Here is a 12,009-nt window from a genome sequence, read left to right as displayed (position 1 = left end):
TCCTTTTTTACCCCCTAAACTCTAGTTTTATTTCAGTCAACTGAAATGTTTTAGTTTAGTTTTAGCCAGCTATAATAACCTTGTTCTGTCGTTAAGTTCTTTGTGACATGCTTGTTTGTAATAAATTCTGTCTGCAGGCTGCAGATGTTAGACCACTTTGCAGAGTGTATAAAGCAGGCTAAAGGAGTTCGACAGCAGGCGGTCCAACTGAACATCTTCACTGCAGTGCTTAGTGCCCTCAAGGTGAGAAAACTTGTTTCATTATCTCCTGAAGAAAAGAATATCAAGGTTCAGTATTTGAAGTATATAAAAAGAGGAATAATTAATCTCCTTCTGCCTCTCTGACTGAAGGGTTTGGCCGAGAACAAGAGCACTCTGGGTCCTGAGGAGGTGCGTAAGTCGGCCCTGGCTCTGGTGATGGGAGCGCTGGACAATCCCAACCCCATCCTGCGCTGTGCTGCTGGAGAGGCTCTGGGCAGGATGGCTCAGGTGGTGGGAGAGGCCACCTTCATCGCCAGAATGGCACAGACAAGCTTCGATAAGTAAGCAGCTCATATCTGTATCATCTGTGCTCATTTTTTTTCTCTAGTGTCTCTTTATTCTTTCATTCTTTTTCTCCTGTTAAGATCAAGGCTCCATTATAATCAGTTACAGTTTGAACATTTTATTGTAGGTCAGAGACATTTTCAGAATGATAAATGTTTCAGTCTTTGATTGTCCTTATAATCTATCTTGAAATGAATCTAGCTCACCTCTCTATCCTTGGCTTAAATCATGTGATTTATATCTCTCTTCTTATTTCCAGACTGAAGTCGGCCCGTGATGTCGTATCAAGGACAGGCCATTCACTGGCTCTCGGCTGTCTGCATCGATACGTTGGAGGAATTGGCTCAGGGCAGCACTTAAAGACCAGCGTCAGCATCCTGTTGGCTCTGGCCCAGGACGGGTCGTCTCACGAGGTCCAGGTACAGTGAATTACTCAGGAGGAATAGATATAAAAATTTGCTCACAGTTGAATGTGAACAGGAGTGTTAGAGTTGTTTTTTTTTTCAACTAAACTGGATTATAGTTTTACTGGTTTACTCAGATGAACTTGTTGATTTTTTCATTTCGTTTCATCGTACAGAAAACAAATCTTTGTTTCGTCATTCATACTTGTTGCACATGACTAATTCAGATATTCTACCTTTGTCTTTATCAGACGTGGGCTCTGCACTCTCTGGCTCTGATCGTTGACTCCAGCGGTCCCATGTACCGAGGCTATGTGGAGCCGACGCTGTCCCTGGTGCTCACCCTGCTCCTCACTGTGCCCCCGTCTCACACAGAGGTGCACCAGTGTTTGGGCCGCTGCCTGGGGGCTCTCATCACCACTGTGGGACCAGAATTACAGGGTAACTGTGGCTGTGATTGTGACGCTCGTTTCTTTAAAAGCTGTTCTAATATACTGTTTCCCAGCCAGCAGGTGGCAGTGTAATCAATTTGAACTCACTAAAGTCTACTGAAGCAGACTTGAAGACATCCTGTGTGTTCTTTAACTGCTAAAACTGCTGGTTTTTATGTCTTTCATTGGGTTTGTTAGGTAATGGAGCCACTATCTCTACCATCCGCTCGTCCTGCCTGGTCGGTTGTGCCATAATGCAGGACCACTCTGACTCCCTTGTGCAGGCAGCTGCCATCTCATGCTTGCAGCAGCTGCACATGTTTGCTCCACGCCACGTCAACCTGTCCAGCCTGGTGCCCTGTCTCTGTGTAAGACATGATGAGTTTCAGACTACAAGTACCGTCTTAAATGGATAGTTTGGATTTTTTAAAATCGTTACGTTTCCTGTAGCTTGTACACTGACGATCAATAAGTACCTTACATCAATTAATCTGAACTATCCCTTTAACTTTAATCCTAATTTCCTACTGTACTGTGGGATGCAGGTGCACCTGTGCAGCTCTCACCTGCTGCTGCGTCGTGCTGCCGTGGCCTGCCTGAGACAGCTCGCTCAGCGAGAGGCTGCAGAGGTCTGCGAGTACGCCATGAGCCTGGCGAAGAGAGCAGGAGACAGCAAAGACACAACAATCAGTGAGTACAAATTGTGGACCTGAGGAGAGCATTCTGTTTACTCAATAGGCAACGCAAGGGGAGTTTATTTATATACCACCGTTCAGACACGAGGCAAAGTGCTTACAGGAGCATAGAAATACACTAAAAAGTCAAAGCAAACAAAATATATAGTTACCGATTACTTTAACAAGACTTTTCTCGATTAATAGATTAGTTGTGTCCATAAAATTTCAGAAAAATGTCATAAAATGGTGGAAAATGTTGATCACTGTTTGCCAAAGGTCAAGTTAGAGTTTGTCTAACTAGTCTAACTAGTTGTCAAGTAATTATTAATTTAAGTCTGTTAATAATCAATTTAATGGTTGCAGCTCAAAAAGCACGTTAGCAAAAACAAAAGCAGTTTGGTGGCATGTAAAAAATATTAAAAAGTATATACCCTTATTTGTATTTTTAATGCACATAACAACATACAGAAAGCGCATAAGCACAAATAGTAAAACAGTGACATAACCATATCACCAAAAACATTAAAGAAATTGTAAAACAATAATAAATCAGAGGTGTATTTCATACTCTACCTCTTATATAGTACTTATATACCTCAGTGAGATGCCGTGACTCTGTGTTGTCTTTGTCCCTGGTTTAGACCTGAACATCACAGAGACCGGTCTGGAGGGCGTCCTGTTTGGCATGCTGGATCGGGAGACAGACAGGAAACTGTGTTCTGACATCCACGATACACTGGGTCACATGCTGTCGTCTCTCGCTGTGGAGAAGCTCTCTCATTGGCTGAAACTCTGCAAGGATGTCTTGGCAGCAACTACAGGTAAATCAACAAAATTACAAAACATGACACTTCACCATTTCCTGTCTCTAAGGAAATTAAGGCCAGAACAAAAGTATCTCATAGAAATCAGTTGAAGTTTGTATCAGTTTAAATGTGAGCCTTACAGGCTGTCTGACAACGGCGCAAACAAGCGCTAACAATGAAGTGGATGATACTTGACACGGTGGACTGAATCTGCTCTTTTAAATCCTTGTAATCATGGATGTGTCCGTCTCCTTTCAGATGTAGGAGGAGCGGTTGTGTTCGAGGTGGAGAAGGACGAGGAGGACTCTGAGAAGAAAGACGAGATGGACGACGACACCATGTTCACAGGACTGGGCGAGGATGACAAGTCCAAGCCCTCTGTGGCGCCGCGCTGGGTGACACGGGTGTTTGCGGCGGACTGCTTGTGTCGCATCATCCTGCTGTGTGAGAATGACAAAGCGCACTTTGACCTGGCAGCTGCCCGCTCGGCACAAGCCAAGAACCCTAAAGGTACCGTTTCTATGTTATTATAGTTTTGCAGTATTCAGTAGTTTTTTCAATTTCATTTAATTTTTTTCAATTCAGTCCAGTTTCTGTAAAATTCTATAAAATGTCAAAATGATGAAAAATCTCGACGTCTGTTTTCCGAAACCCAAGTTGACGTCCTCAAATGTCTTGTTTTGTCCACAAACCAAAGCTAATCAGATTACTGTCACATGAGAGGAAAGAAAACTGAAAATATTCGCATTTGTGAAGCTGAAATCAGAGAATTTGGACGTGTTTTTCTACTTGGTGACTCAGAATGATTAATTGATTATCAAAATAGTTGTAGTTGATTTATGATCAATTAATTGTTGCAGCTCTAATTTTAATGGTGTAAGCACTGTGCACATTATTATTTCAGTTAGATTCAGATAGTCTAAAGTCTAGTTTTTATTTTAATGTCAGTTAAAGCTACTTCAAAGAGTTTTTCACTGGTTATGAAACAGTTACTGTGGGTTATATGTTAGCCAGACAAAACAGGAAGAGATTTTTATCTTGATAATTTTAATTTTTAAATTATATTTTGTGATTATTATAGTGGGAACATTACCGCTTTTGTCCACATGGGCCTCCAAAATCAACAAAATATTCAAGTTCCTCGTAGCAGCTTTAAGTAAAATGTTTCTTCACATCTACTTTTAGTTTTTAGTTCAGTTTTAGGTAACTGTAATAACCTTGATCTCTGGTCAGGGCTTCAGATTGAATTTGTAAAGTTGTTTTTTTCTAAGAACCAATAGTCCAGCTGTTTGTTTAGCACAGACTGTTGTGGTTGCTAGACAATTAAATGTAAATGAGCTTTTTTGGTGTATGTATATACATGTGTATATATATATTTATATATATACATATATATATATATATATATATATATATATATATATATATATATATATATATTTTTTTTTTTTTTTTTTTTTTTTTTGAGACCTCCAGGCAGTTCAAGCATCTGCTGCTGAAAAAAGCTCATTCATGTGCTTTTTTTTAAGACAAAATGGAACAAAGCTACAGATGAGTAAGCAAAAGTGGGAGGGATTTTCTTTTTTTTCATTGTGACAGATACAGCAGCTGGTATTTATATACACTCCTCTGAATTAAGGAAGCATCCTACAGGCTACACAAATAAGAGCACAGTGTTGTGATTTTGCAGCTCAGTCAGAATTTAGTGACTGGGATTGAGTGGATGGTTGGCCTGCATGTTGGTGAGACCAACTAATCTCCTGAAAGGTGCAATTCAGCTAAAACTAAATTAAATTGCAGCCTCAAGGTTGATATATGATTTTTTTTTTGAGTCGCTGCAACAGACACTCTCAAACTTTAAAAACTGGTTTGTTATGTTCATCTATATTTAATCCTCAATTCATTCTCATGAAGAGAAGGGTGTTAAAAAAAGCAAACAGAGAAACCTTGAAGAAGGCAACAATTGTACCTTGATGCTGACGTACAACCCACCATCAGAGGATTACTAAAGAAAATAAGACATAAAGGGCCTCATGCAGCAACATTCTCTTAATTTGTCTCATATGTTTTCTCTTAATATTTTGAGAAAAAAATAAAAAAGATGCCCCAAATGTTCTTAACCATCCAAATCTGCTCTTACCAAGGTGAGCTGAACGATGAATCCCACTTGATCATCAAATTGTTTGTGATGTGCAGAGGTAACGCCCTCTACAACATGTTGTAAGAAGAAGAAGAAGAAGAAGTAGAGTAGAAGTACAGAGGAAGTGCAGTAGTGAAAAACCACATATTGTGGTGCTGTGGCAGCAGAGGGGCACAAAGTGACTGAAGGAAGAGAATGACAGAGTTAAAGAATAAGACTTACAATTAATTAAAGTTTAGTTGTTTTTTTTTATTAAATTGTTTGTGGTAAAGGAAAGCAAACACATCTTGTTATTTTTTACCAACTGATCAGAGTTTAAAGGAAAAGATTTAGATTTCTTTTTGTGGTTTAAATATGTTGACTGATAAATGACTTGATTGACTTTTTATTACATCATGTCAGTTTATGGGCTGCATAGACGTCTTTAAATCACTTGTTTTGTCTGACCAACAGTCTAAAACCCCCAAAATATTGAACATAAGATGATATAAATTAGATAAAAGCAGCAAATTTGTGAAGCAGGAAGTAGATGTGGGAAGACTCGTAAAACACTGTTGACAATTAAAGGTGCCCCCCCCTAGATGAATCACATGATATTTTTTTTATTATTATACAATTATACATGTTTTAATTATGATCCTAACCAATTATTGTATATAAACATCTTGGTAAGATTGATTTTGAGCAAAGTTAAGAAAACCAAATCTTATGAATCTTAGAAATCAGTGGGCACCAACAAAAGAAGAATGACTGACAGTCCTTGTTGTTTTTCTTCCCATGTCTGTCCATCCAGGAGATCAGTTAGTGCTCCATTTGTCTGACCTCATCCGCATGGCCTTCATGGCGGCCACGGACCACAGTAACCAGCTGAGGATGGCCGGCCTGCAGGCGCTGGAGGACATCATTAAAAAGTTTGCGTCCGTACCAGAGCCCGAGTTCCCAGGGCACGTTATCCTGGAGCAGTACCAGGCCAACGTGAGTCGAAAACACATTAAAGTGCATCATGCTGGATTAATAATGACACAGCAAATGAATTGAGGAAGTGAACCTTGTACTGATTCTGTGTGTGTTTAGGTTGGAGCTGCACTCAGACCTGCGTTCTCACCTGATACACCATCTGATATAACAGCTAAAGCTTGCCAGGTGAGAGTCCCTGCTTTGTTTGAGGTGTGCCCTGCAGAGATGTTATCAGCACTGAACAGCCAGCTCTGTTTGTACTGTAACATTCATTCTACTCAACATATATTTATATATTTTGATGACATTAGAAGCTTTTCTAGCCATGCTAATTGCCGCTACACAGTGAGTCATCATCCCTTTAGAACCCAGTCAGATTTTCTGTTGTAATGCCCTTTGACTTATATGACTGATGTGAAGAATGAATGACAGTGGAGAATAACAAGCGTGCCTGTCAGCACTATTCTTAAAAAAAAACCTTTTCTCTTTGACATTCCCCTCTGTGTCTTTTGCTCAGGGTTTTTGCCCTCTGTTCTTTCTGAAGGGCTTGAACTCAGTGTTCTCCTCTCTAAATAGAATGATTAACAACAACAACCAAAAAAAACAAAACAAAAAACAAATATCCATAATACCTTGTAGAGCTGTCACAATACCAGAAATTTTAACTTTTAACAATTAGCAGTATTAAAAAGCAATAACTCTTTGGTACTGCAGCAAAGGCACACAAAATAGGAACTTTCCTTGTTTAAATTAGCAATCTGCTCAGACTTAACGCAGTAGAAAGAAAGAGAGATTAACATTACACAAGAGCAGCTTCATTAGATTGACTCTTATCTCACAGAGAGGAAACGGAAAGGAATCATTTTTTAATCTGTTATTTGGAAATGTGTAATCTATGTACTATTTTAAATTGCATAGAGATAAAATTATCTAAAGCAAAATCTCTTTTTAACTGGCTAATGTAATTTTTGCAGTTCTGCTTCTGGTCTGCATGCTGTAAATTTTTTCATCTGATTTCAAGGAGGCATGAAGAATAACTATATAGAAATAGCTGATCTTCTTGCTGATGTTCTTGTTTGCTTATGTGGGTCATATAGAGGCATCAGTATTAAATTGAGACTCATAGCCAATTAAAAATTCCTTGTAGTACATTTAAAATGGCATTAAATACATACCTGTGGAACTGTCCTCTGCCCCACAGAGAAATTTAACTATAGTTTGAATAAGCAAACAGGTAACAAGGTGTCTCTCTAAGAACATTTGCATCATAACTCATTTGTAAATCCCCTAAAGTCTCTTCAGACACCTGTCCTTGGCTGCCTGACTCTCTAATAGCAGTTGCCCTCAGAAGGATGTAATCATATAAATGTCTGCTCCGCTTGTGCAGCCCCAACAGGTCACTGCTATTTATTAATAACTGTTCTTTGACACCCCCGCCCTCTTTAATGACACGTGTGAGCTAATCAACCTTGGTCACACTCATGTAATGAAGGTTTTTAATTTTCCTTCATGCATGGAGCGCTGTAAATGTTCAATTAGTTTTACCATTTATTACCTCTATGTGACCACAGGTGTGTAGTACGTGGATTGGCAGCGGGGTGGTGAGCGACCTCAACGACCTGCGGCGAGTCCACAACCTGCTTGTGTCGTCGCTGGACAAGGTGCAGGCTGGGAAGGGCTCATCCAGTCAGCTGTACAGTGAGAGTGCCACCACGATGGAGAAACTGGCCGTGCTGAAGGCGTGGGCCGAGGTGAGAGCGCAGATGATGTGCAACCCAACTGCAAAAAAGTTGAGATGTTTTTGTAAAACGTAAATAAAAACAGAATGCAGCAATTTGCATTTACTTTTCAACTTGTATTCAATTGAATACAGAACAAAAAGGGCAACAGGAGACTAGGAAAGTCATGGAACGCTCACTTACTGAGTGTTGTGAAAAGAAATTGCATGTGCATGTCTGTATACAAGCCTACATATGTGTAAATAATTAACAGTGGAGTGATTAAAATGGATTTCTCCTAAAGGAGGCTTAATAAAGTACGTTCTTTTTCTTAAAATCTGACTCTACACTGGCTTTTTTTCCCTCAGGTGTACGTGGTGTCGATGAAGATCAAGAAAGAGGCTGAGTCCAAGCCTGCCAAACCAGTCCGAAACGCTGACGACGACGATGAAGAGGAGGACCTGGGCGCCGACGTGCTTCCGCCCGACAGCCTCATCACTCTGGTGCAGCCAGAGCTGCCCTCGCTGAGCCGCCTGTGGCTGGCCATGCTGCGGGACTACGCTCTGCTCACTCTGCCTGCCGAGTTTTCCAGTCAGCTGCCTCCTGACGGTACAAGACAGAATTTGTTTTATTTCTGTTTAGGGCCGTCAGAGAAAAAACATCACCTTTAACCTTGTTTTGTTGTGCTTTTTAGCAAATGAATTGCACTCAAAGGGAGGTGGAAAGATAGTCTGTAACCATGACTGTACAAAGGCATAAAAAAAGTGCAATTACACTTACTAGACAGTGAAAAGGTGTGTGTAGGTAGTGTTGTGGGAGGGAGACAAAACAATACCAGAAAGAAATGGATATAATTTAAGAGCATACAGTGTGTGGAGGTGCTGGATTATTTACACAGTATTATTATGTGATAAAATACCACAGTAATCGTCAGTACCACTATCTTGTAACACCCCTGTTTGGTATGCTATATTTTCTACTTTTCCCCTCTTTTACTTAATGCCTGTAGTCAAGTCTGGATCAAATGTGCAAGGACACAATGTAGACCTGCAGTGTTTCTAATAGTACATGGGATATTAAGCCCACTTCAAGCACTAGTTTTTGAGTTCTTTGCTCCAGTTTTGGTCCCATAAAAGACGTGATTTAATTCTCCAGAGAGCAACTCTGTTTAAAAAAAAACTTTGACTGTGATTGGGAGAGTTCTTTTTGATAAAATCATCAACAAAAACATCTCTTAGATTACTGTCAAATAGTTGTTCTGATTGGAAGAGATGTTCCAGCACAGTTTTGGGGCTGTCTTTGACCACTTAAATTAGAATCATTTTGTCATTTATCAGCAGGTGAAATGTAAAAAATGATTCATATCTACATGTCTATGAGTGTGCTTTAAAGGGATAGTTCAGATTATTTGATGTGGGATTTACCTTATGACGATTTACCTTGATGAGGTACTTACCAGCAGTCAGTGTTTTACCTACAGTAGATTGTGGTCGGCACACCACCAGTTTGGAGAAGCAGGGAGGAGCACCAGCATGGAAGTTAAGCAATGAACTGCTGTGGGCAAGGTTAGCAAACTGAGGGTATTTAGCCACTTCAGATAGGTCCACCTAAAAAAATCAGAACCACATTTCAAGTGTATGCTGTATTTAGAATATTTTCGCCACTTTGCTTTGCCGTCAAACAGCCTTTTCTGATGGGATACCGCTGTTCTATACGCTGTTGTGTAGCTCTCTCTAAATCAATAAAACTCCATAGGAGAAATCAGTCATTTTGCCTCACAAAACACCAAATATCTACTGCTGCCTTGATGTCTTAGCTCAGAGGTTCCCAAACTTTTCCATGCCAAGGCTGCCAAATAGCATTAGCTTATGGCTGGTCCCCCCTTTTGGAAGTTGTCCCAAAAAAAGTCATTTTTTTGGCCTCTGTAGAGTGCTTTTGTTTTAAGTGATGCTGACGTTTAGATGGTTTTAGACATTCATTTTAGAGGGTCTCTAGGCTGAGACGGCATTTAGGCCACTGGTATTCTTGCAAGCGGAGTTCTTTGGATTTTTTGCAGCTGAGCTTTTGTAAGCTGATCTGCTCGACAGGTCTTTTCCTTTTAATATTTCCATTTTTGTTTCTAAACTGGGAGCATACCGACCACCATCTACTGTAGCAAATACACTGACTATTGATAAGTACCTCACAGAACACCATTTCCAAAACTCCAATTATTGTGTGTCCATGTTCAGGTGGGGCGTTTTATACTCCAGAGACGATAGACACAGCCAGGCTCCACTATCGCAGTTCGTGGGCCCCCGTCCTGCACGCTGTGGCCCTGTGGCTGAGCAGCACCGGCTTCGGAGCTAGTGAGGAGAAAGAGGAGGCCCCCTCGGCACCTTCCAAGGCTCCTGCCCTCCCTCAAGGAGCCTCCTTCCCCGCAAAGACCTTTGAGGAGTCGGTGGAAGACAGGATGCATCTAATGCTGGGTAAACACACAGTTTGTGGTGAATAATATTCATGTTAGTGTGTTTTTGTTCCTCATGAACACTTCAATAAGAAAACCTGATGTAGTTTTTTTTCTTCTTCACAAATCATCTGATTGTCCTAAAAGATGCAAATAATGCAGTTTTTCACAGCACCTGCTTTTTGTTTACCTTACAGCCATGAATCCACCTCATGTGCCGACACTGAAAGGATGGTGGCGGTTAGAAAAAGAGAATATCATGAACACACCCTAAGTGCCTTTCTTCTGTGTTGTGTCTCTCAGGTGTCAGTATAGAGTTTCTTTGCTTCCCCCGACCCGAGGAGCCCATTGAACATGTGATGTCCTGCCTGCAGGCCCTGTTCACTCTGCTAGAATCTCCATGTGCAAAGGCCCACATCGCAGGGGACCAGGTAAAGACACGAGTGCAGAAATTACTCCTGTAAAGAAGAGAGTTATAGTAGAAGATGTGTACCACTATCCTAGAATTTGGTTTGCACCTTCAGTACAGCTTTTGAAATAAAAACAAAAATTAGGGGCGGGTACAGCAGGGAACAACCATTTATTGCATACAGCTCTGTGTCAGCGCTGTAAGCTTGTCTCCCTCTTTCTCTCTGCAAAAAAAAAAAAACAGTCACAGCTCGATCTTTAATTAATGATCAATTGAAAATTTCTGGGTGGGATTACAGGTTTTGAAGGGGGGGGGGGGCATGGTGTTAATGGAAGTACAAGTTCCATTAACACCGGCTTTGTTGACCACAGATAGGAAATTTTATTTATGGTCTCTGTTATTTGAATCTTGCAGTTGTTATTTCATTGGATTAGTTCAACTGATTGGCACCTTGGTGCAAATATCTGGTAAATCCGACAGATTCACGTGATGTTTACTGACTTTACGAGTTGACAGGCGTTACTCCACTGCACCATTAAACGACTTACTGCCACATGATGGATAATAGGATCCGGAGGGCTTCAAAGGATGCATACAGGTTACGTCCTACAAATTCACAAAAAAGCAGGTTGTGTTTCTCGCCTGGATTTGAAATGGGACAGGTCTTCACCAGCCCTGTGACGCAAGTGTGAATCCAGCCCCTTAAATTAGGACACAGCATGTGTCTCTCTGCTGCTGCTACACTGTTATTACAGTCTTCTGTCACACACTAGAACCAGATGCTATGTTAGTGTTTGTGTGGGAGATCATTCTCGTTTTTAGCCTGTTTTACGTATCAGGGTTCACAGGCATCTTGTAAAACTTGGATAACTGTTGAACGTGGAAGACATATGAAAAATGAGTGAAACAGTAAGATGTTCCAGAAAATCTTGTGTTGTCTTGAAAACATTTTCCTGTTTACTTTAGCTGGGAATGAAATTCTTGGGTTTCCATCAGAAGTCCCCAAAACAAAGAAAGAAGGAAAAAAAAATGAAAGTTATTTGTAGATGGGTTTTTGAAGGTTTTTGTTGTTTTTTTTTAAACTTGTTGAAACTTTTTGGAGCAGATTTTGGAGTGTTTCCACCACCATAAACATAAAATATAACATCAAAAATAAAAGTATCCAAATAAAAATGTCCTCCTACTTCTTTTTAACTGGCTACTGTACTACTCACTGCAACTTTGCCTGGAAAAATGTAAACACATCTGTTTCATCTGATTTCAAGGAGAATCTGACCCAGTAGCAGCCATTAAGAACAACTATACAGATATAGCCGGTCCTCTCCTAGGTGGTCTTGTTTGCTTATGAAGGTCATATAGAGGCATCGTTTTTAAATTGAGACTGTCTCATAACCATTTAAATCTCCTTAGTTTTGGGAAACTCTATACAACCTCCCTCATTTACTACTCTGATAAAAAACAACTTAATGTGGAGC

General features: G+C 40.3%; 1 protein-coding gene across 2 annotated transcripts in view; it reads left to right on the top strand.

Moving 5' to 3' along the window:
* heatr5b (HEAT repeat containing 5B) overlaps nt 1-12,009 on the top strand; it is a 30,480-nt gene that overhangs the window by 12,899 nt on the left and 5,572 nt on the right. For both annotated transcript variants that reach the window (XM_084735471.1, XM_084735470.1), the window contains exons 16-29: nt 138-243; nt 352-542; nt 806-965; nt 1,202-1,391; nt 1,580-1,749; nt 1,927-2,071; nt 2,700-2,879; nt 3,123-3,374; nt 5,798-5,979; nt 6,079-6,147; nt 7,533-7,712; nt 8,048-8,288; nt 9,911-10,147; nt 10,429-10,556. In XM_084735471.1, the coding sequence (XP_084591597.1) occupies nt 138-243; nt 352-542; nt 806-965; nt 1,202-1,391; nt 1,580-1,749; nt 1,927-2,071; nt 2,700-2,879; nt 3,123-3,374; nt 5,798-5,979; nt 6,079-6,147; nt 7,533-7,712; nt 8,048-8,288; nt 9,911-10,147; nt 10,429-10,556 (2,431 nt within the window). The remainder of the gene's footprint in view (nt 1-137; nt 244-351; nt 543-805; nt 966-1,201; nt 1,392-1,579; nt 1,750-1,926; nt 2,072-2,699; nt 2,880-3,122; nt 3,375-5,797; nt 5,980-6,078; nt 6,148-7,532; nt 7,713-8,047; nt 8,289-9,910; nt 10,148-10,428; nt 10,557-12,009) is intronic.

Source organism: Lutjanus erythropterus, chromosome 14 (assembly GCF_056507025.1).
Source record: "Lutjanus erythropterus isolate fLutEry1 chromosome 14, fLutEry1.hap2, whole genome shotgun sequence".
In the NCBI taxonomy this organism is placed as follows: domain Eukaryota; kingdom Metazoa; phylum Chordata; class Actinopteri; order Lutjaniformes; family Lutjanidae; genus Lutjanus; species Lutjanus erythropterus.
Note: the sequence above shows the minus strand (reverse complement) of the source record. Positions and strands in the feature narration are given on the sequence as shown.